This window comes from Arachis ipaensis, chromosome B6, assembly GCF_059453495.1.
Source record: "Arachis ipaensis isolate K30076 ecotype BB chromosome B6, ASM5945349v1, whole genome shotgun sequence".
Classification (NCBI taxonomy): Eukaryota; Viridiplantae; Streptophyta; class Magnoliopsida; order Fabales; family Fabaceae; genus Arachis; species Arachis ipaensis.
Genome location: NC_142441.1, coordinates 131,888,838 through 131,914,725, shown reverse-complemented (window position 1 = coordinate 131,914,725; position 25,888 = coordinate 131,888,838). Strand labels below are relative to the sequence as shown.

General features: G+C 34.5%; 1 protein-coding gene across 1 annotated transcript; it reads right to left on the bottom strand.

Annotated features, from left to right (window-relative positions):
- Window positions 1-1,799: 1,799 nt before the first annotated feature.
- ABH1 (ARM repeat superfamily protein) lies at window positions 1,800-18,308 on the bottom strand. Its single transcript, XM_016306559.3, has 19 exons — window positions 18,014-18,308; window positions 17,855-17,914; window positions 17,292-17,348; window positions 16,531-16,602; window positions 15,315-15,377; window positions 14,304-14,480; window positions 12,751-12,882; window positions 12,088-12,154; window positions 11,496-11,695; window positions 9,861-9,931; window positions 9,467-9,551; window positions 7,431-7,499; window positions 7,191-7,309; window positions 6,368-6,506; window positions 5,391-5,885; window positions 4,480-4,779; window positions 2,778-2,956; window positions 2,550-2,661; window positions 1,800-2,229 (listed from the first exon to the last, which is right to left on the bottom strand). Exons 1-19 carry the CDS (start codon window positions 18,095-18,097, stop codon window positions 2,119-2,121), a joined length of 2,592 nt encoding a protein of 863 aa, XP_016162045.1. The 5' UTR covers window positions 18,098-18,308; the 3' UTR covers window positions 1,800-2,118.
- Window positions 18,309-25,888: the final 7,580 nt, after the last annotated feature.

The window sequence follows — 25,888 nt, the reverse complement described above, 5'->3', positions numbered from 1 at the left end:
ACTCAAAATCAACACCTAGATCTAAGAATTATAGATAATTTTAACACTTTCTCAAGTCTTCAATGACTCAAATCAACTAAAATAATCTAAAAGTTTTATAGTTTTCTCAAAATTTCTCAGGTTAAACCTGATCACTAATGAATCAGATGCAAAGATAGAAGTAATATGTTCGATGTAATTTTTGAGGTTTTGATTATAGAGTTTAACAAGCATTTGAACTATCTGAGATTTGTGCTTGAATCTAGTATAAGATAAACTCAATGTTTTGGACCTAAATTACAATTTTCGAAAATTCTTTTAGAGTAAGCAGGGATTTTTTTTTTTTTTTTGCATCAGGGTATCCATCAGGCCGGTAGCTTAATGACTAATCACTCGGGTACTGCAGAGGCAAAGTGGGCGACCCTCCTAACCAAGTAAGCAAGGATTTTACAATGAATAAAGAATGAATACAATGAAAAACACTTGAAAGAATTTTGCCACAGTTAAATACTAATCCTAAATATGGGAGAATAAAAAATACTAAAAAAAATAAAAAACAAAATATACTAAAACAACTATACTGCGTGCACAAAAAATTAGTCGTCATATTAGTTATCATATATTAGTGTATAAATACATGTATTGTTTAATTCATTTTCAATATATATTTTGTATTTTAATATAAATTTTTGTGTACATAGCATGATTATTTGAAGATATTTTGTTTTTTATTTTCTTTGTATTTTTTATTATCCTAGATTTAGGATTGATATCTTTTTAGAATGTCTAATATTTTGTTGGGAAATCCCATTCTTTTGTACTTTTATAAAATCTTTAGTGATCTAACCTTTTAATTTATTTCTAATTCATTTAGTCTATGACTGAATACTATTTTTGAAAAAAATATGATAAAGCCCTCTCTGGTCGCCAAAAATATCTTCTCTTTCTTATCAACACATACTAAATATGAATTTAAATCTTCTAAAATTAAAAAAAAATTAGCAAAATAATATAGTAAAAAATTAATTACTATTAAATTTATAACTCCTATCATATGTAAATTTTACTATCTTAATTTAAAAGTGATTAAATATTTTTTCATTTCACTAATTTTTTTATTTTAGAAAAACCTGATCCAAAAATATAACCCAACACTATCATTTTTTTTTTCTACTTTTAAAGGACAAAAAGGTAAAATTAAGATTCCTTAGACTCTGGAAAACGTAAATAGAAGAAATTGATCAAAATCATTACCAACTTGAAGCCATTAAATTACAAAAAACTATTCATAAATGACTTGGCCAACCACCTACTTACGGTTTAATGTGGGTATCTAAGTTACTCTTTCATGCATTATAGTGCCCAAATGCACCTTCCTCGTTTTTGGTTGTTAGTGGTAGTTTTCGGTAATTATAGCTTTTTGGTTGTCAATTTCTGATACTAGAAGAAAAAACTTGCAGTTTGGAAGAGTTCCAGTAAGTTTTATAAATAAATTAGAATTTCATAACCAATAATAAATAATAAATAATGCACTTATTTCCTTAACATTGACTTTCCAGTTTCCACTACCTTTAATACAGGTAATTTAGACCAAATAAACTATCAAATAATTGAATTTTAGTCAAATACTTCCAAGATAATAACCAATAATATCACTCTACTCTCCAAGAGATTTAGGAAGCAAATACTTGATAAGATGACGAGAAAACTTTAGTATGTAAATATATAACAATTGAACTCCACCTTAATGCTTCTTTACCCCCTACACCCTAGCTTTCCTGTGAGATAAGATAAGACGAGAGGAGACGAGACAAGACAACATGATAAGCTCTATCCTTAAGCACGCCGATAACCGACAATCAATTCATAGTTCAAACAACAATCAGTGTCCCCACCAACACGACAACAGTCAACATTTTTCCAAGCAAACACACTGCAGGTTTTACGCACAGTTGGGTCCAATAAATATCTGTGATCAAAATGATCAATATACAGTGGCCGTTTGTCAACTCCCTTCGGAATAGAAAAATATATAATTTACATTACAACAGAATACGGCTTTCCTCTTTTGATAAGAGAGGGGGAATGGTTAGTAGGCTAGAAACGTGTATACCTAAGGTCAATGCATGAATAAATAAATCAAGCCTCGTTAATTGGTCTTCTAAGACCAGAATAAACAGCCGATCGAAAAAGAGGAGGTGCTTCTTCTGTCAATACCTCTGCATCCAGCTTCTCAATATGAGGCCATATCTGCCAGCAACAATATAAATGTATGATAACGTCAACGTCTTATATAACTCCTACTTCAAGAAGCGTTCACTTACTAAAACATGATAACTAATACTGAATTAATTTCATTTCATCTGTCACTGCCACATTTTATTCAAGACAAAAGTGCAATTGACAGATAAAACCAAAGGGAAAGAGTATCAATCTTGAGGATGCTACTTCAGCAATACTTGACGAGATATAGAATGAAAAACCATTATATAAGATTTGGATTTTGTGCACAACAAAGAAAAACTCAAACTAGGTAAATTAGCAAATGCAAGCGCTGAATCAAACAATACCTCAGCCGCATACTGCCTGGAAAAGGCCTTCACATAACCCAAAGTGGTGATACACCATTGCTCCTTTTCGCCTACATTGTAAGCACCACTTTTCTTCCCGCCATTTGACTGACTGCAGAATACAAAAGAAACCAAAACAAGTTATTTATTTGTGTGCATCTACTAAGCAGGACAGTAATTTGGTCATTCTTTATTATCCATCTAGGTCAGAAGGGCAGGAACTGGAACCTGTTTTGGGGTTGCTGATTCTCATTATCTAGTTCCATGGTTGATGGTTCTTGAGGATCCACTGCCATCACATCAACTTCTGCAGCCTTCAACTCGTGTAGTGATCTAGCTTTAGATCCTTCAGGAAGGCGCTCCACCAACACATTTGAGAAGCTTTTGTACAACATTAGAAATAATGCCTACATGTGCAACACCACCAATGCAAGGAAAGAACCATTAGAACTTAAAATGCATGCAATTCCGATTATGTGGGTCTGCCACCTTCTTTGCTCCTCTCCTCCCTCTCTCAATCTCTTTGTTTTCCTCCACTCTCTCAATTTGTTCTTTTCTATTATTATTTTACTTTATTTTTAATTTTAAATCAGATATTAGTTTTTTAATTGTATTTTATGGTGGTGGTTTGAGATATTGGAAAACAGATGGTGGTGGTGGTGGTAGTGGTTGTTGTTCTAGTGATAACTGGTGGTGTAGTAGCAGGAATGGCGTAAGAATAAAATGGACATTTTAATAGAAAAAAGTAAAATAGGCCACTGTACATAAACACTGGCATACAAATAAATAATTTGAAAACAGTGGCAATTTAGTACTAAGTTTGATAGCACATTCGTAAGAATTTAGATCCTCTAAAGTGAGGAAGTTGGTAAAGTGGTAAAGTGAGGAGTTAATCACCATTGATTTTGTAACTTCCATATAATGTGTGCCCCACTATCTTAATTTAAGAGTGATTTCATTTTACCAACTTTCTCACTTTAGAGCCTTAAATGCTCAGGAAAACAAGCAAGATCCAAGAATGGATTGTGCAAATACAATAAAAGGGTAATCTGAATTGCCTCAATTATAGCTGACAGACAAGTAAAACCTAACATCTACAACAAATTCTTAGAATATCTTTTTTGGATAGAATAATTCATAATATCTTGGAAGAACTTCATGATACATCAGGTAATCAATTAGTCATACACGTGAGGAAAACAAGCTTGAGAGTTATCTCAGTTTGTTTCCTTATTTAAACACTACAACTAAGTATAAACAAGACCAATGGATATATGAAATTATTACAGATCATATCAACCTAAAATCCTTTTTTATAGTATAAGGAATAATTTAAAAATTTATTAACTGTAAAGAAAAGGAAAGCTGTGTAGTAACTAGTAATATAGCACTAAAACTGGACAGGAATCCAGACCAAGTGATATCCCCTCAAGCTCTTTGTTTTTCCTACTTAAGTGGATTCCCTATCCTCCTTTATTATTTCTTCTTTTTATCCTTATCCTATAATATTTTTATATGATAAATCCTTATCCTCCTTTATTGTGCACTTTGTATTCGTTTTTTCTATGATTTATTGTAGATGTACTGGAACAATAATGCAGTATCCTCTCTAAAATATGGAGTTAAGTAATTAGACCAAACAACACTATCATCGATCTCTTAATAGAAATATAACACTTCACATTTACCAGAAGAAACTTTTGCAATCTAGCACAGGCTATCTATGGTGTGAAGTATTCAAAAAGATAAAATTTCAATAATAAATGGTAAAAAGATATTCTGCTAGTCCATCCGCAGCCACATTACTATGAAGTTCTATGCAGTTTCTGACCACTAAAAAATTTTTGTCCAAAGTGTCATAACAGCATCGTCATGTCTCATAAGGAAAAAACTGTCTGCAGACATGTTAATACCAGTTTTAGTTAATTACCTCATTTTCTTCAATTGCTCGGACAAGAAGAGCTTCCTTAGCTTCAAAAGATTCTTGAAGAGAAACCACCTCCTCCTTTGCTTTTGCAGCTTGCGACTTCAATCTATTCAACCTAGCAGGATTTTCACCAAGAACTGGTTCACCATCTACAAGTGTCAGTTTCGACTCTGCAGCATCTAACTCATCTTTTGCTTGCTTTGCAGCTTCTTCAGCTGATAAAATATTCCTTTTAAGAGATAATATCTCTTTCCTTAAATCAGAAATACGATTATATGTCTTGCTTACTGCATTTCGAAGAACCTGTTTGATGGGATACACAAAGGATGGAATTTCAAACAAAAGAGCTACAGATGGCTATGAACATCAATTAAATTAATGCTACATATTTTGATATGCTAACAATGACGATAAAAACAAGAACAAGAAATATTATGTATCCAGCACCTAAATGTAAAAGGCATTATGTGCAAAGCAGATCAAGTTAAAACACATCTTTAAAGAAAATGATAGTGTTCCCCATCCTCCTGGGGGTTATATTCGGGAAGGAAACAGTGCTTTTGGCTCATAAAGATGTAAGGATTCTGTGTGAATCCTCGGTTTTTGCGGTGCTTTGTTGTCTTTGATTGGAAAGGAATTATGGGATTTTAACGATCCTTCCGCTATTGAAATTGTTTGGGATAAGATTACCTATTTGGTTGGTGCTCAACTAATTGTTTGTTTAATGGTGTTCCTCTAGCTGATTTCAAAAGGTGTGGTGGCATGCATTGTTACATAGTCTATTTCATAGATATCTCTTTTGTATCTACGATAATTACGTTCCTCTTTTATACATTCTCTTCTCTTTAAAATAATTTGTTTTTACTATCAAAAGCAAACAACCACGATATTGAACTATCCATAAATTGAAGTACCTCCCATGGACGATCTGATGTATGAAATTGCTCAATATTTTCTAAGGAGAAAACCCATCTCACGATGGCCAAATTTGATACAAGTCGATAACCCATCATCCTGTCAATTGCTATTGCTGTCATTTGGGTGTTACTCTTCCAAAATGAACCCACTTCAGCAATCAGCATGACTTGCTTATCCTGGTCAGGACATAGTTTTGCAAAAACTTGACCATATCTCTCTAAGACGGTTATCAAATGTGTGAAACTTTTAGATCCAATATTGAGAAGAGTTTGTACAACCACTCTTAGTGTAACTTCTAGACCATTATTGGGAAGTATGCTTTCATCAATCCACGAGATTATTTCACGAACAGGTGCCTTTCCTTTAACCATGTTGTTAAGCTCTCCAGAGAGCACATTTTCATTGTTCTCTGTACCGTCTGCCCCCAAAGTTAAGTTTGGTCCACCTTTTGGAGGAAGTAATTCTTCTAAACCAGCTGCATTTTCAACGCTCTGTGAATAACATGAATGGACAATAGAAACATTATTAGGACTGGTTCAGAGTATAAGGAGTGAAGAGAAGAGCCAAGAAAATGTGCTCAAGATAACCGCCATTTCCACTCCCAAATATTTGTACCAAATTCCTAACTTTCTTCCTCCTATATCCTAACTCATTTCAGTTTCTGTTACAACTGACTATAGCAACTGACTGGAATGCACCTATACCAGATCAATTTCATTGAAGGTCTGCTACCAATTATATGAATAAAAACTAAATTACATGGAATATATTCAACTTCAAACATAAAAGCCTCAACTACTATAGACTGACAACAACAAAAATGTTAATACCCTATGAGGTTTTTCCTTAATCAGCAATTACTGTATGAGAGATTACTGGGTAGCATTGCATTATAGTACTGCCACATATTGAGGTCGTGTAAACTTTAGAATTAATCAATAATCACTTCTGTGGTTCGTCCATGATTAATTACCTGCTTAACTTTGTCCCAGTAAGATAAGCGAACTTCTCGCTCCAAAACCTCCTGAACAAACACACGTTGCGGGGCCCACTTTGGGAGGTCTAAGACATAAGCCCACTCTTCCCATGGCCAGATGAACTGAAAGTTCGACCTGCAGTGTAGTAAATCCATCAACCAAGTTGAACAGGACCAGACTAGAGAAACAACTTGCAAGCACGTTAATTTTTAAAGTAAAAACAGAACTGATCTTAAAAAGATATTTTATTTAACCTGAGTCATGAAAACCGAAAATTGTTAAACCTAATTCATGAACATGGCACAAGAACAGGAAGTAAGAGTTTAAAGGTGACAGGAAGAGGTCTAGCAACCTGCATCAACCATATTGTAGACTTGCCTCATAATTATACAGGCATGAATCTACAATAATGACTTCACACTAGATAGAATCCCATATTGTTTTCTTCCAGAAAACAGTTTCTTCCCTGGTTTTTTTGAAAATTGAAAATGATCTATATTTCGTGCAAATATGAATTTCATTATCACTTAAGTTTCAGGCAACAATTTGCGTATTGTTTCACAAGACATACATCTCACTACTGACAATGCCATCTTTTAATGGGAAATTATGAATACTATTTTCAATATAAGAATGTCATACATCACTCATTTATTTTTGTATCACTCATTTATTTTTGTTTTTATTTTTATTATTATAGAAAAAAAAAAAGAAATAAAGTATTAGGGAGGTGAAAGAAAGCAACAAAAACACCAAAGAAAGAGGATTCGATTTAAATCAAGGGAAAGCATGAAAACATAAATATTATCTGGAACATACAAATGATGTGAAAACCAAAGGATGAGACGTGTTCGACACTCCATATCCAAATCAGCAATCTTCTCAAAGAGAGCACGAACTGCTCCAGCAACAACTGCAGGAAATGCTCCAGGAAGAGCCTATTTTGTAGCCAAAGGTGTGTCAAACCAAAAATCAGAATTTAAAATTCATGAATGTGTATTAGAGAGCTAATAAATCACCAGTGACAAAGAAACAATGTTAAAATCCAACAAATAATACCTTACAAAGGTCAATAATAACCAGTGTGTAGTATATTGGCTTGAAAGGTGGTTGAGGTAGCATCAGCAACTACAGGAGTGATGGAGATAGCATAAATAAGGCTACCCGATACATAATCAAGCATTCATATAGAAAAGTAAAAGAACCTCAGAAAAATAAATTTAAAAAAAAAAGTTTAAAAAAACATCTCTTACTAAATCAGTAAGGATCAATAAGCAAAATTACACTACGCATAACTTCGTATAGAATATACACTTTAGTGATCCAACCATTGAATCACAATGACCCATAATGAGATCCTTTATGCTAAATTTCATGAAAATTCAAATATATAAAAAGTATTTCAAATGCTTTTCATATTTTAAAAACTGGCCTTTAAGCTGCAATACTAAAAATTGGGAAAAATATAAGATTACTAAGAAGGAGAAAAGAGAGGCAGTGAGTGAAGCAAGAACAAGGGCGTATGAGGGTGTTTATCAGTCTTTGGGTACGAAGGAAAGGGAAAAAAGTATATATAAGATCTCAAAGAGTCGAGAAAGAAGAACAATAGATTTGGACCAAGTTAAGTGCATCAAGGACAAGAATGGAGAAGTTTTAGTCCAAGATGAGAGCATTAACAAAACAAAGAAGAGCTACTTTTATGAGTTATTTAATGAAGGACAAGAGACTCTTCCGTGTTTAAGTCGGTTACACACGAGGGAAGATGACCAAAACTTCAACTATTATCGAAGGATTCAAGACTTAGAAGTAAGGGAGGCTGTAAAGCAGATGAATAATGGAATGGCAGTAGGATCAGATAATATTCCGATTGAAATGTGGAAAGACTTAGGAGGTAAGGGCATCAGTTGGTTAACCAATTTTTTTTATGAAGTGGTCAACAGAAATCTACGTGTCAATAGTCTCACTGTAGACATGATACATGATAGGACGAAATGGCATCGTTTGATCCATGTAGCCAACTCCGCCTAGTAGGATAGGGATTTGTTGTTGTTCTTGTTGTATTTCAAATGAGTTTCAATTGAAATGAAATTTTATAGATGATTTATAAGATAGAAAATTCTAATCCAACTGTGGATTTTGTAAAAAAAAAAGCTCAAATGACAAATTATTCACCGGTGTAGCAATTGCTTACACTAGGGTAATTTGACCCAACTCTTAGTAATATCAATAATTTATATAATGGTTGATGAAGATTTATTTCAAAATTCAGGAAATTCAATTAAAAGGCAGGAAAGAGAGAGCACTTGGTGGGTCCACTATAACATCTGCCAGTTATTGATCAGTGTTCCCTTGAAAATATAAAACTAAAGGATAAAAGGATTTTTTATAATAAAATATAACAGCAAAAGTTAGAAAATAAGTGCACGAAGGACTAAAAGACTCGACATATGACGGCAAAATTACTACCAAATATACAAAAGCATCCTTCATTCAAACGTATCTAAGGAACATTTATAATATTCCCTATATTTCAGTATATGATAAATTCTTGACATTCAAGCACATCTTTGCAAAACTATCAATTACTTCTTACTAATTAAACCAACCAATTAGACCAACCCCAAAATGTCAACTCATGTGTGAAGAAATACCCACAACTACTGAGTCACCACTATAACCAAAAAAACTCAAAATCATCCTCAGGCACCTGAGAGTGCAAAATCACATCATTGCTTCTTTTCAATGAATATATGGTACTGTCCCACCTTAATAGTAACTTGCACAGAACTCTGCAATCTTGAATGCTTAAGTGGAACATAGAACAACATCTGGCTTAGGATCTCAAATACTAAGAAAAGAGGACAAGCTTCTATTAGCTTTATTGTTTCATGGCATTGCCTTCTAGATTTTTAGACATTAAATGTTACTGAACATGTCACTCAATTTAGTAACATCATTATTTTAAAGCCTGTAATGGCAACCAACCAAAGCCAGTGTAGAGACCCAAATCAAGCTTCAATCCACAATATTATAGTGCTAAAGCTTTACAGGTACCAGGGTCCAATCAAAAGCATCGAGGAGGTAGGTGCAAATACCTGAGAGAATATTGTCTCAGCCATGAGGTACTCATATCTGAAGGGCACTGGCAAGCCAACCATAAAAGAAGCACATTCCTTTCGACTAGCTTTGCATGAACACAAAACGAGAACAGTTAAAATTATGTCAAACAATTTTAGAGAAGGATGCAAACCAAAAAGAGAGGAAATAAAAGGACCAAAGGAGTTCTAACTAAACACCAAATAATAGTTTTTTGTAAAGCACAACAGAAATCGGACAGAACTAAGAGTTTGCAACATCAGAAATGTTTTTTCTATTCTTTAAACGACAGTAATGGTGTTTGAACCTAAGATCACTAAATCAAAAAATGGTTTTGAAAGGGTAAAAATAGGCATGTCATTGCATTGAAAAGAATCAACAATTCATACAAACCAGCCATTGAAGAACAGAAGCACATCCAGGAGATATTCTTCCATAACAAATCGATCAATAGGCTGCAGATCCTGCCATCCAAAAGATTATTTTCCATTTAATCCTCAGATATAATGGTGGCGAAAAAAGTTCAAAATTTTCAAAACCTGAAATTGCAGTGTAGGTAATACAATCATACATGTAAACCGAACAGCTTTGAATATCAAGGAATTAATCAGCAAGTTCATCACGTGAAAGTCTGCTCCTCACTTAACAAAAGTAAAATTATTTGTTTTGGAGATGTCTACAGAACAAATCTAGTCTGACAAGAAAAATAGAAGCACAAGAGCAGACAATGCTAACATATCCTAAAGGAACAAATAAAAAAAATACAATATGCCAACAAAATAAAACCTCAGAATAGGTTGTCTTTCATCATGGCAGGGAGGGGGTGGATGAAAAACTATTTTCACATAAAGATTATAGCAGCAAACTCCAAGGAAATTTCCTTTTATCTGAAAATGCTTGATGGTAGTAAGTTACTGTTTATCTGAAAATACTTGATAGTTGATAGTAGTAAGTTAATGAAGTTTGTAATGAAACAACAAATTTGGATCCAAATACAAATGTGAGAATGTTCAAACAATGGCCTGGCTTGGAAATGTTGCTGAAATCTTACCACGTGTTTTGGCTTTAGAGAAAAGTTGCTGAAATCTTACCACCAAAAAACATTCAAATATTGGTAGATTATCATGTAAAAGGTTATAAGGACATATGCCTGGTTTTGAAAGCAATTTTGGATATGGTTGACTTTGAAATTTAAGTAACGGTGAAGGTAGAATATCAATTTTTGGCAGCCACAACACCTTTGACAAGCCTTGCCAGGTACTTATCCATGGAACTTGTAGCTTCCAAGCGGCTCGTAAAAACATTCGATCAAGAATACTTATTAATTTTGCTACCATTATGCACCCAAAGAACAGGCCACAACACTCCCAAACAGGAGCATAACTATATAACTACTTAAGAAGAAAAACAATCACACACAAAGAGAACAAACACAAGAAAGAATACACAATTGTATGCACTTCTTACAAGAAGATATAAACAACTGCTTCAACACTTATAGGAAAGCACAAGGTAGGCAATCTCTATATCTCTATATCTATATTAAAAGCCACAAACTTGGAGTGCCAAAGGAAACAAAAACTAAGAATTATTAAGTGGGCTCAGCTATGTAGATCAGACAATGCTATAATATCATATCTAATTAACATCTAAATATCTTTGTCTAACCATACTTGTTTATGTCAACATGCTCATCTCTGCAACTATTAACTTGATTTGTTTGCTGAGTTTTTACCACTAAATAACATAGCCAGTCTCAGCTGCACAGTAAGGGTATGCACAAACCCACAAATTATGTCACAAATTTTCTTCTACAAAGAAAACAATGCCTAAACAAAGCTCTTGAAAAAAATGTCAAAAGATGCAGAAAAACAATGAAATATCCAAACAAATATAAGGTTCAATTTACTGTCAAAAAAAGGTCCAAGTCAAACAATAAATTAAATAAGTTTCCATAATGTAATATTAAAAGCAACAAAATCAGTGTAAATGCACAAGACCAAATATCATAAGGCGAAAAAAAATCACCTCAGTTTTACTGGGGGGAAATATGTTAAGCCGGTGTATCCTTTGTGGATATTTTAACTCTGCTTCATGCTTTTGTTTACCATTAGATATGCCAGAAGGTACTGAAGGTGGGCTTGGTATGTTAAGGCAGCTCACTGTCCCAAATTCATGGGACTTCCCAGCAACAAGCTGAGCTTCAAATGATAGATGTGGTCTTGGAACTAACAACCCAAGCAGTACAAATAATCAAAGCAGGGAATAAAACATAGGTAAACAATGGCAAAAAACTGCAAGAAGAGATGACCCGAAAAAACCAGAGAAGAAAAGGAAAACAATAAGCCAGATTAAAATCTCACCACAAGATTCGACTAGATATGCTAAGCTCAAGTTAGTATTTCTTATTTTCTTTCCAAGCAAACATTCTGTTATGATTATGCCATTAATGTAAACTATGAGGAACGTGATCTTCAGACATATAGAATCAAATAATGTCCTAAAGACTAAAAAGCAGGAGAGAAAACATAATAAATCATAAAAGTATTGAAATTTATCATTTAGATATCGAACCACCTATACTACCATGCTTATCAAGTAAAAAACGAGAGAAAATTACCACTTTCAACTTTCCATCCATTACTAGATAAAGCTTGTATTCTGTCATATAAGTCTTCTACAAAATCCTAGAAAATAGCAATCAAATGTTAGAGAAGAATTATTTGTGTCAAAAGCTTCAAACAAGGGTGAAATCATACGACAACTACGAGATCTGAAAGGAAGAAAGAGGTAACACCAAGAGAAATAAAAGTTTAAAAAGGAATAAAGAATAAATAATAATCTACCAATACTCAGTAAATAACAGTTCCAAGATAACTTATAAATTTCATCAAATAATCAGAAATACCAAATTAGCATTCCGAAAGAAATTCTTTCAAGCTCATCCTCAAATTTATGATTGTTATTAACTAATCTAAACTGCAATCCCTTTTTATTGTCCTGCCAAACTAAGGCAGGTGACCTGAGTTCAGTGCTTCAAATCCTAACATGTACTTTCAGACCATGATATTCTATAGTAATAGAAAAATCACAAGGATAATTGTACAGTGTACAATGGAATGAAAAACTTCACAGGTCCTGTTATGCCATCACTATATGCACCACAGCAGGCAAGGCCAAAACAACATAAATATTTCATGGAAAGAATTGTGTTTGCAAGGAAACATTGATATGAACTTCAAACGAGGACAGAACTCATAATGAAGTGGAAACAGTAACCAACCTTATCACCGGAACCTCTCTCGTTTGCATCATCTTTTTCAAAAAAGAATAAACCAGTGTCAGAGTCACGCCTTCTGATGCTCAAATAAGCTTCAACACTAACCATCAGTCTCTCAATCTCTTCAGGAACTTGCTGTTTACAGACATGAGACATGATCGGCCATTCAATAGAATGAAAGTTTCAGGAGACTAATTAAATGCCCATTATAATTCAAACATGCATGCATTATGCATGCTATGTACCCACTAGAGAAGCTGTTATATCATTTACAAAAAAATTTGTAACTTCTCAAGATACTGAAAGTCTACATTTTCTGCATCAAATTATTTTTTCTTGGCTTCACACCCTTAACAATTCCAACTGGTGCTTCAATAAATCATAAAGTTCATCTCATTAGTTTAAGACTAGTAAACCAAAATATCATTTCAGCTAACATTATGTCATGACAGCTTAAGCAGCAAAAAGGTAGAAAAATCCAATCATCAATAAGTAGTAACAAAAAGCAAGCTCTTGAACCATCCACAGATAAGAACACTCCAATACAAATGGTTCAGATCTCAACTGCCATATTGTGGTCATACGTCAACCAATGCTGCCAAGTACCAACCAATATGATTTAACTTCAAGAGGAATTATTTAAGCTAAAATAAGTGGTTTATGTTAGATTTGAATGTTTCAAAAGCAAGTTTCAGAGAATATTTTGGTCTGGATGGGATAAAGCAAAATCACCTTCAGAGATAAGTAGGATGCATTTGGTTTGCATTTTCATTTTCTATTTTCATTTTCAGTATTTTCTATTTTCTGGATTTTGTGAAGGAAAAAATGAAAACAGTGAAAATAATAAAATCTTGTTTTCTGTTTACACCTTGTTTTCTCTTTTTTCTTTACAAAATTCCAAAAATAGAAAACACTGAAAATGAAAACAGAAAATGAAAACGCAAACCATATGTACCCTAAAGCAAAACAAATAACTACAATTTTAGAACGAATTTTGGTGTTCAGGCAATGCTTGGAAAAAACTGAAAAATGAGGGTTGATACAGTGAAATTACTTTTCACATTAGTCATCCAAAAATGAGAATCAAGTATATTCTACTTTCATTGAAAGTCATTATTTTCCCCTGAATGAATTAAAATCAAAAACTGTAAACTGAACATATACCCCATTCGGGTATTTGGATCAAATAAAAACAAACAAGCTAAGCCCCCCAATTGACAAAAGGAAAATACAGCCAGTCTTATTTCCATTCACATTTCACAGATCTCTAAATTTTATAATATAGATAGAAGATGACTCCAACCATTGGAAGGAAAATAAAATCTTGAATGCAAATGAACATTCAGAATCGTAATGGTTCATATAAACTTTAAGGAAGCCAGTAAATAACAACAAATTCAGAAATTAATAAATATGATAATGATAAAAGGAACAGTTAAGAGAATATATGAATATGTAAACTTTTAACACTAAAATGCAGAGAGATATTTTTTCTTCTTATGTTGCTAAAACATAATGCAATCAGATTACCAAATGTTCAAGCATCAAATACTTACCTCAACAAGTTCTGCTCCACCCCATGGGAGGCATGATAAAATACAAGTTATATAAAAGTCTGCACAAGGCTGCCACAAGGGATTTCCTTTTTCCTCATCAACTATTGTAGCAGCTGATGATAAAAACGTATCAAAGATGCCAACCAAAGAGCTTAGTTGAAGAACCTTACTGCACATCTATATAGAAATTTACAAGAAAGTGACTGTAGGATCCTGGTACCATTGCAGCTAAACTAAACAGATAACGGGCAGAATATAATGTATAGTGGCAGATAATTCAGAATAATAGAGTAAAAAACAGAAGATGGAATAGAAGCTAAGGGGCTGAATGATACTGAAATATCATTCTTGCCTCAGTAAATGTATTAGGGAATGTAAGAGATATAAGCAGAAAAGGAAGATACAACTAGCATTCGAGAGGCTACTACTCTCCTATCAGTTCTATCCAGCCTAATTTCCAAGATGAATCCCCATAACACTCTTCTCCTCTCTTATATACAATCTCATTTCTCTCTCTCTCTCTCTCTCTCCCCTAGTCTCCTCATCAAAATGACCATATACCAACTCTGCCAAGCTAACAGAGTTAGTTGTAACACCCCCCCCCCTCCCAAAAAAAAAATTACCCTTACTATCTATTTCTTTCCCCTAAACCCCATGTAGGGGTGCATAACAGTGACATAAAAAAAACTGCAATCAATTACCTGAATAAAAAAAATCTATAAAAAGAAAATAAAGACGGATGGATGATAATAAGAATAAGATGAAACATAATTAGGACTTCATGAAAAGTAGCAAAGCAAAACAGAATTTACATGCGGAAATTTTAATGATCGGGAAACGTATAACAAACCAATTGTAAAACAATTATGTAAACCAGTTATGCAAAACGGCTTAACAAATATGAGAACTTGAAGAACTCCCTAACTACCTCATGCTATATAGAGTATACTGACATATAATAACAATGGCAATAAAGGTACATATTTTTATAAATAACGATGCAATACATACCATGACAGTCATAAGCCGCATTAGGATACGAACCCCATTGCAGTCTCCAGAATTTAACGCATCCTATTTTTAAAAAAATAAAATAAAAGCCAAGCAACAAAAATTATAGGTGATTAAAACTCAAACAGATGCACCAAAAGATCCACATAAAACTAAGAGAATTTACTGCATTCGAGCATTGAAGCAAATTATATTTTAAAAAAATGCAATGGGAAATTTTATTATATGAACAAATAAATTCAAAATAACAGTATATGTATCGTGGAACACAGCCACTCAGCCAGTAAGTACCATTATATAGGCAACTCATGTTGGCACCAAGTTAGTTAGAAGAGTTTGTTGATTATAAACATCGAGAGAGGGGGATTAATTTGGAGTGTTGGCATTTTCTTAGTCTTGGTAAGTCAGGGGAAATCTAACTCTTCCTCAAATCAATGTAATCAATCTTCTAGTGTTCTTAACATTTTTTATCAATCCTATTAAAAACATGATAACATATATACTTTCCTATCCTGTGATCTTTATGGATGACTTTCCCTTGAGAAGCTGGAAAGCTATACTGCAATATTCTTTTGTTTGTTTGTGGCTTTTGCAAGGAGAATCTGTTATCCTCCCATCTTCTTGTACATTGTAACATTCTTCTTCCCATCTTAATGATATTATTCTTTTATCAATAAATAAAATAATAATAACATAGATACTTTCTCTTCCCATTCCAGTTCAAGACATCTCATTGCATAATTGCATCAAATCAAATCTTAATTAAAATCCCATTGAGAATGTTAATTTATAGAAATTTGTTTCAACGACAACTGAATATTTCAAATCGCTGTCCTTAATTCTCATGGAAAAGCCCTATCTACAATTGCATGTACAAGCAAAGTAAAATAAGAGAATGAAGACAATGCAAATACAACTTAAACTTTAGAACAGATGGTTCATTACATGGTATCAAAACTTCGCTAACCAAAAGATCTAGAGTTCTATCCTTTTTACCTTCATTCTTCTAAATAAGGATAGAATTTCAACACAAGACAAAAATAGACCAGTGCATATTCAATCCACACTTGAAGCCCAAAAGACACTCTGTGAGATAGTGTATTAGATATACAATCATTCATGTGTTTCTACTAAACAATTTCAGTTTTTAGGAGAGACAATTTATGACACATCATCAAGAAACTAATATAGAAGCCTCAATGGATGAACTGCTCACCTGAAATTTAGTCCGAGTTTTGTCCACTAGTTTTTTAACGAAGTCCTCATTTTCTAGGTTAATCAAGCCAATCTGAAAGAAGTGAGTATTAAAGGAAATGAAAGATGCTCAGGAACATCATTTAGGGAATTGAACTAGGAGCAAATGAAATTTCACAACACATAGCGAAGATAGTAATCACTGATAAAAATAATAGACAATGATTGCAACAAAAAGAAAATAAAAGGACAATAGTAAGCAAGGGAAACAAATTTTTCACAATAAGTTAATCTGCTAATCATATATTTTATTTTTTTCTTTTACCATTGCAAATATATATTTGCAAGATTGTGTCAAAATCATGCTGCTTATATGCATCTAGCAAGTAACAAATATGCAAAGCATCAACATCAAACTTAGTAAGCTACCAACCTTGCATTTAGAAAGTAAACAGCTCATAAAGGGAAAAGTGAGTAAGTCAACAATGCTAAAATCTTTTATGAAGTGCAAAGAGGAAATAATTTACAATGTCAAACATTAGGTAGATTGTATACATACTAGATTGCCTTAAGTAACAGTTTCGATTGTATATACATGGCATGCCATAATACTTTGATGAATTACCACTGCCACAACTATGACAATGACTAATTCAGAATAATTTCCAGCACTAGTTCATCAAAATAATTCTGCACATTCAAATACATAAATATAGCCCCCTGGGCATGGGGAAGGAGGGTCATTTGCTATTCAATCAAGACAGAGAGAAGAAAAAAACCTACCAGGGTTCCATACAACGGAATCTTGTGAGGCAATTGCTCAGCACATGCCAAAAGGAACTGCATGAAGAAAAATAAAGATATTATAAGAAACTACAATGATAGAGAAAACAAGCATGTCTTAGTATGTTAGATCTGGAGTCCATTATACATGAACATTTTGAAAGACCAGCCTAGACTTCCAAAAACAAATTAAAAAAAAAGTGTCAATATCAATATTTGGAACAATATATACAGGAAATTATATACTAGTCCGCACACCAAATACTATCCTCGTTCTAATAAAAAACAAGTATTGCTATTGCCTATTGGAAAACAACCACTCAGCCAACTATAACTAACAACGAAACTACTACTAATATTTAAAGTCACCAATATAGTTTCTCCATAATCTCTAAAGAAAGCTCATAACACATACATAATACAGATGTTAGCTACAACAATATGCCTCATAGCTCAAAAATCCCCAAATTTCAATTGGTCCAAACAGAACAACAAGAACAAAATAATTACCTAACAAACCACGGTAAATCATAAATGGCAAAGAAGAGAATCGAAAAGCTAACCTCCAAAATCTCGGTTTGGGAGTGGTCGAGCTCTCTGCGAATGGCGCCAAAACATGTTTCCTGAAAAGAAAAGAATTGAAATTAAGATCGAAGAAGAAGAAGAAGAAGAAGAAGAAGAAGAAGAAGAAGAAGAAGAAGAAGAAGGAGAGGGATGCGAACAATGTGGTCCTTGAAGTCGCCGGCGGCACCGTATTCGGGACTCTTGTCGCCGATTCGCAGAAGAAGGCTTCTCCAACTGCTCATTGTTGCGTCTTACAGTGAGCAGTGTAATGGTAAAGAGTAAGAGAAAAACGAAGGGCGGAAGAGAAAGAGGGATAATATCAGGGGTTTTGAGGGTTTTAATAAGTGTTTTCAATACCAGACCGTGGAAAAGAGAAGACAAGAGCAGCTCAGCCGCTGAGACCGAAAATCAATTTCAGTTGAACCCTACATTGAGTACATTCACTACGATTTTTTTTTTTTTTCCCCCTACGTTTGTTTTATATACTTTTTTATTAAAAAGTCATTTATAAAAAATAAACAAATAATTTATTTTTTTATACTTAAAAAAAAAAGAGTAAAGGATAAATCCGTCCTTGACTTTTTTTCTGCGGACATTTTCGTCTCCGAGGATTGGAAAATACATTCATGTCTCTGACCCTTCTAAAATGCGGACAAATTTACCCCTCCGTTAAAGTGATTCCGTTGGGCTCAACGGAAAACGCTGACGTAGCTCCCGTGGCGCTGACCTGGCCGTTACGGGAGCACACGTGGCATGTAACTTTTTAAAACAGAATATATTAGTCCTCTCATACCAAAATGTGTAGCTTTTTAAAACAGGATATATTAGTCCTCCCACCCCAAAACGATGTCGTTTCAAAACAGGACATATTTCTCCCTGACTCCCTCTTCCACCACCACCTACGCTGCCCCTCCTCTCCTTGCCCTATCCCCATCCCTTTCCACTTCCTCGCTTACCCTAACACACTCTACTCCCCTCCCCATGCGCACCCTCCACACCACACCCAACAACAAAGACAAAGATTCAAAGAACAAAGAAGAAGAAGAAGAATGTGTTGCTTTTCTTTCTTGGAAATCAGTGTGAACGACCCATCAAAATTTTACACACTGAAATGCTTATTTGTTTTCAAAGCTTGATTCTTTTCATTGTTTCCCAATCTAAGTTCCGCTCTGTTCCTTAAAACATCACAAAATTACTCTTTTTTATATTGAAAACCAAAGCCATCGTCATGGGAAGAGGCAGAGGAATTGCGGCTCTGAAACCCACGGCGGCGGTTACAGTGGCAGAGGTAAACGGATCAGGGCCGATGCCAGTATTAAAGGAAGTTAGATACCACAGCACGAGGAAGAGACCGTGGGGAAGATTCGCCGCCAAAATCAGAGACCCGTTGAAGAAAGCAAGGGTTTGGCTCGGAACCTTCGATTCTGCCGAGGACGCCGCACGCGCTTACGACGCCACCGCAAGAACACTCCGGGGACCAACAGCCAAGACCAATTTTCCTCGCCACTCGGGATCCAGCCCTCGATGTAGAACTGCAGCTTCGCCAGCGCCACTTGCTGCGATGGGAGATTCAACCCCTCCGCTGCTGTTCCGCCACCCTGGATGGCAACTTCCTCCACGGCCAGAGCCGTTTCCTCCATATGCAATTTTTTGTAAGTTGTTGATTCTTCATAAATTGCACAATCTGGACTGGTTGAATTGTGAACTGAGCCTGTGAAATTGAATTTGTGCTCTGTTGTTGGTGAATATGTCGCTAAATTGCTCTGTTCTTCATCTGAAATCTGGAATATTGGTTGAAAATGCAAAAGGGGATTAAAGTTTGTTTGGAGGGGTGAGGAAGAAACGACTACGTTTGGGTTCTTGGGACTAATACGTCCTCTTTTCAAAAGTCCATCTTACGTGGCAGTCCGTAATGGCCAGGTCAGTGCCACGGGAGCCACGTCACCATTTTCCGTCAGGCCAAACGGAACGACTCTAACGAAAGGGTAAATATGTCCACTTTTTCAGAGGGTCAGGGAAATGAATGTATTTTTCAATCCTCGGGGACGAAAATGTCCGCGAAAAAAAAGGTCAGGGATGGATTTGTCCTTTACTCTAAAAAAAATTGTATAAGATCGAAATTCACAAAAAATTATATAAATAACTAAATATCATTTATCCTTCTTGATTGGTCTATACACTTTTCGAAATAATTTTGTTCAAAAATTTTTGTTTTTTTTATAAAAAATCTTTTCTATATTATTCATTTTTTATTAAAGTTAGATTCAATATTGTTCGTTTACCTTTTCTATCATTTAAAAATAAAATAATCTTTCAAAATTTAAAAATAATCATTATTTTTAATAGGCTAAATTTATATTTTTCTTGTCAAAAAATGAAGATAATAATTTTATGGTTTCTTTATTTGAGATAAAAATGAAAAAAAAAAAGAAAAAGAAGAAAAAAATTGAGAAAAAAATTATTATTTTTATTGTTTGGTTGAAAAAAAATAAAAAAATAAATGATGTAAAAATGGCTAATTTTTTTAGTTATGAAAATGCAGAATGTGATATGTTTAATTATAAAAAAATGGTGTGTTTTTTATAGATATGGAGATAATTTTTTTTTAATTGGAATTTCGGAGGCTCAGTTTTGTTTTGGAAACAAAACTTAGGGTCCAATTTGGGATAACAGAGAAATCGGAGGCTCAGATTTGTGTGGGCTGAAAATTTGTTTAAGGGATAAGCAAATTGATGGGTTAGTTTTGTGGGAAGAAAATTATAAACTACAAATCTAATCCTCATATTTGTATTTTTAAAAAAAATAATAAAACCACAAATTTGACCCTCAGATTTATGATATCTATACCAAAAAAAATATATCAATTATTCACATTCCTGAAAAATATTATTTGAATCACAATGCTAAAAATAAAAAGTGTTATTATGTTTCATTCTTTTTTTTAATATATTTTATAACATAAGAGTAACATTATTTGTTTTATAGCATTTTTTCCTTTTCATTTTTTTATTTATTCAACTAAGAAAAATAAAAATTTACTCAATTTTTTTATTTTATCATTTTAAATTATGCCAAAATTTCATATCTCATAATCATTATTTATATTTGTAGGATCAAAAACTTCAAATGTAATAAAAAAATAATTAAAAAAGCATATAAAAGAGATCACCAAAAAAAAGATCTGATGGCAAAAAGTACCAAAAAAGTAAAGATGAATGCGACAGAACAAGCTGTTGAACATATAGAAGATGATGCCCCCGAACCCGAAGAAAACAAGGAAACTGAATACCGCATGGAGGATGCTGAAGCTGAACTAGAGATTGAGGTTGTTCCAGAACACTACCTGTCCAGCCCCCTAAAGTCTCTTATAGGGATAGATTGGTAGGTGATGGGCTGGAGAAGTTGAACCCGAAGAGATAGTGAAAATGGTGGCTGAAGAGTATATCTCTGATAATGAGGCTTTTGAGCTGGGGTGGAATCAAGCTCCCTTCAATCTAATGCCAAATATCGAAGTTACTCTTGAGAAATATGAGGATTGGTGCAAACCTTAGAAATAAACCCTTATCATCAAACTTTTGAAAAAGAAGATCAACTTGCAGACGATGGAAAAATGGATCACTAGGTGATGGGCTAATAAGGAGACTGCCAGAGTGACGGATTTGGAGGGTGGTTTCTTCTTGGTTAGATTTTCTAGTCAAGACAATTATGCTCATGCTCTATTTGAGTGGCCTTGGATGATTGCGGACCACTATCTATTAGTCCAAAGATGGAGACCGTTGTTCATGTCCCAGGAAACGGAGGTGAAGAAAGTGGCTGTCTGGGTCAGAATTCTGAATCTTTCGGTAGAGCTCTACAATGACTACTTCTTATAGAAGGTAGAAAAAACTCTGGGAACTATGCTTCGTGTCGATGAAAGCACATCTATTCACTCGAGAGGTAAGTTTGCTCGCATCTACGTAGAACTTGACTTGAGAAATCAATTAGTACCATCTTTTACTACGTTGGGGGGAAGGAATTTCACCTGGTTTATGAAGGTCTCCACCAGATTTGTTTCCATTGTGGAAGGTCACAAGGTAGATGGGTGTCCAGAAGTAAAGATACAACCGACGGCAAAAAAAGCCGCTCAATATAGAGCTAATGTAAGAACTGGGTTTTTCACGAATAAAATAATTTAAGTGCCCAAATTAAGTTCTGGAAAGTTAGAATGAGAATTTAGGGATTTAAATATGATTTTTGGACTCAGTAGGTCTTTCCGAGTTAAAAAATGTGTTTTCTGCAAAAAACCGTGAAAAACTGCGAACCAGCAATTGAACCGGTCAAACTGGTTTAAGTCTGTCCGGTTCTGTGTGAGAAAAAGTGAGAACAGTCGAAAACCTTAGAAAAATATTAGAAATGAAAAACCGGGCGTTAGCGTTAAAGGTTTGGCCCAAAGTTGGGCCAAAAGGGATAAAAATGCTAACGGGTTGGACCGGGCCCAAGTCCAACATATATAAGGGTTCATTAATGAACCCTCATCTCATAAACACACACACATCAGATTGAGAGGGGAGAAGAGGAAGAAGAAAATACTATTCACTCCTCACTTCAACTCGCGATAACTTGAGCTACGAACCTCCGATTGACGAGTCGTTTGCGGCCACGCGAAGCTCTCAATGAGCTCTTCCTTTTTATCTAAAGAAATCTGGTAAGAGCTTGCATCTCACTCCCCAGTTTTGTGCCCTAAGTTTCTGCGTGTTTTAGGCTTGGTTTTTGAGCAAGTTTTGTGATTTTGCTTGTTTAGGTGATCTCTAGTAGCGAATAATTGTTGGATTTTACCCCTAATCTCAGTGGGTAAGGTATGGTTTCACTAAACCCTTGTGTTTAGTTGTTCTATGTATCTTAGGTTTTGATTTTGGTGATATATATGTTGTTAGTTTGAGCTTTGGTGTTTGTTGGAGTTGGTTGAGGCTTTGGATCAAGTTTGGTAGTTTTGTTTTGGTATTTGGAGCATTTGGGAATTGGCCAAGGTATGATTTCAGTTTCCTTTATGTAATATGTAATGTTTCTGGAAACTTAGGCTAGTTGACCCTAAGATAGGATTGGATGATATTGGTGCATAAATAATTATATGTGAATTGATGTAATTGTTGGTTATATTGGATTAGTGTGGTTGATGGTGATTGTTGGGAATTATGGGTATTGATGAGTATTTATGGTGATTAGTTATATTGGTGGATAATGAAGATTATGGAAAATTAAGGTAATAAGTTAATGTAAAATGTTGTGATGGTTTGGAATAAAGGATGTTAATGATTATATGAGTTGATGATGATTAATGGTATTTTAATTATTATGAAGGTTGATGATGAATGTGAGACTTATTGTTGTTGATGGAGGCTTGTGATATGGTTGATAATTATGAATGCATATTGATGTTGTTGGTAAGTGGAGATGATTGTTTAAGAGTTGATAAATTGAGATATTGAATGATGGGATTTGATATGGTTGTTGAGAATTTGAATGGTGGTATTAAGGAAACTAGATGTGATGTTAGATTGAATTTAGAGTTGGATGAGGTGAGTATTAAATGGTTTATATGCTTGAATGGTTGAAGTGGTTGAGAAAGATTTGGTATGGACCTTGATGTTGTTTAGTATTGTTTGGGGTATGATTAGTTTGGCTTTGAATTGTGAATTTTGGTGATGTTGAGGATTTGTGAATTTTGGTAAAAAATGGATTTTTGGTGAATTTTGTCTGATCATAACTTTTGCCTTGATTTTCGAAATTGATTGAAATTTGTTTAGAATTAAAGATCTTTGAAAACCCTTTAAATCGATATAAAGTTTGTGAAAATTAGAATTTTGTAGAGGAAGTTATGATCATTCAAAGTTGGTGTTAAAAATCTAAAATTCTGCAAGGTTGCAGAATTTCATGATTTCTGATATGTGCGAGCGCACACCCTGCAAAAATTTTGACCTGTGCGCACGCACAGGCAGGGAAATGCGTTCTATTTGCAGCGCTAGCACAGCTTGTGCGCGCACATATCTAAGGAAGAATTTCAACTTGTGCAGACGCACAGGGCTGTGCGGACGCACACGTTGGGAAGGCCAGTCTGTTAGGGGCACTGGCACAGGTTGTGCGAGTGAACAGATTCTGTAAGTTTTGCCACCTGTGCGTACGCACACCCCTGTGCGTATGCACACATTTTAAGAGGAGTGGCCTCTAAGATTGAATATGTTACCATACTGTGGAGCCTTACATCTTACATCATTGGGCACTGTTACCATGCTCTTAAATGTCTGATGTTACTTAAAATGTAATGATGTCTGATGCTCTTAAAATGTAATATGTTACTTGATGTAACATGTGATTGCATTATCTGTGATTGCCTCCCGGAGCCTTACATCTTACATCATTGGGCACTGTTACCATACTGAGAACCTCCGGTTCTCATTCCATACGTTGTTGTTGTTTTTCAGATGCAGGTCGCAACCCACCTCGGTGAGTTGTCTGGATGGTGACAGAAGCGGAGGATCCGGATACCTTTTGAGTCTCTTGATTTATTTTGCTATGCATCTCTCACTTTTGTATTTTGTTTAGCCTAGAAGCATGTATTGAGAGAACAAAAATTGTATAAGCTGTTTTACTGTCCAGTTTCATGTATGGTCTGTATATGGCTAGCCGGCTTAAACTCCGCGAGTCGTGGCTAGATCCTTATGATATTATACTATGATATTTTGATGTAAATTGTATTTATTCCTTGTGCTTTAAGTTAGTTGCTTCGTTTATGCGTTTTGCGCTTTTCATACCCTAACTTTGAGCTTTATCCCTTCATCGGGATTCTAGATTATATTATTCTTTCTATATAAATATGTATAAGCCTTAGAATTATCGTAACCTTTGGTTAACCCTTGCTTTACGGCTAGAGGTAAGGCTTGGGTTAATTGGGGTGTTACAACTAAGGACCACCGTGAATCTGACAACCCCGGCGGTGGCCACTCCGCACCAAATCAGAACAACCAGAATCAGCAAAAAGGGAAGGAGATATTGGGAAGGAAAATCAGGGAGTGATTAATGATATTGTATCCGTTGAAAACTCCTGACCAAATCAAATCCCCAAAATCGTGGATTCTAAGGTGGACAACAAATCTACAAAAGATGAAGGTTCGTTCGGTCCCTGAATGGTTATGAAGAAAATCCAAAGGAAAAAGATTCCAAAAATTAATGAGTCCACAGGAGCTAAGGAGAAGCAGATTTCTGGCTCCAGATTTAGTGCCCTACAAAAGGAAAGCAATTATGATGAGAGAAAGACGTTTAAGGAAGGAAATAATCAAGCAAATCAAAATAAAGAAAAAACTACTATCAATAAGGAATCGCAGCGTCATAATAGAGTATAATCCAATCCAGAGATTTCCAAATCGGGAAGTGGAAACAGCACAGGTGGCAACAATAGCAAAAACAAGAATAATGAATTTAGCAAAAAAAGTCAAGTGAATCAGATCACAGGCAGCAGCTCCAAATCGAAGCAACAGGTAGTACTTATCAATCAGAAAAATGTTAAAAGAAAATCAAATTAAAACATCTAAAACCAATTATGCCCATCAACATTACTGGATGCAATTCAAAAGACTTGGCAATGAGATATATAATCAACACTGGGAAGGAAAGCTCTTCACTACTAATGGTAATCCTGAACTTAACATAAACCCCCTCATTTCCAAATTTATGGGGGAGGTAAGGGAAGGGAACCATGTGAGCAATTTTAAAGATAAACCACTTGAACTGGAAGGGAATGCAATTGGTGCTTCTACCTTGGGTACAGATATGCCTATGCAAGATGACAATAATGATCCTAATGGATTGAACGTAGAGGCCAACTCTGCTCAGGATATGGAAGCTTAATTGGTTTCTTTATGCCTCGGTTTAGGGAGTTTTTTCTATCTCTCTTGTTTATGTTACTTTATTTTTTTTAGTTTATGATGAATATTATTATTTGGAACTGTAGAGGTGCCTCTACAAACGGGTTCCACATTATTTTTACTGATTTAACTAGA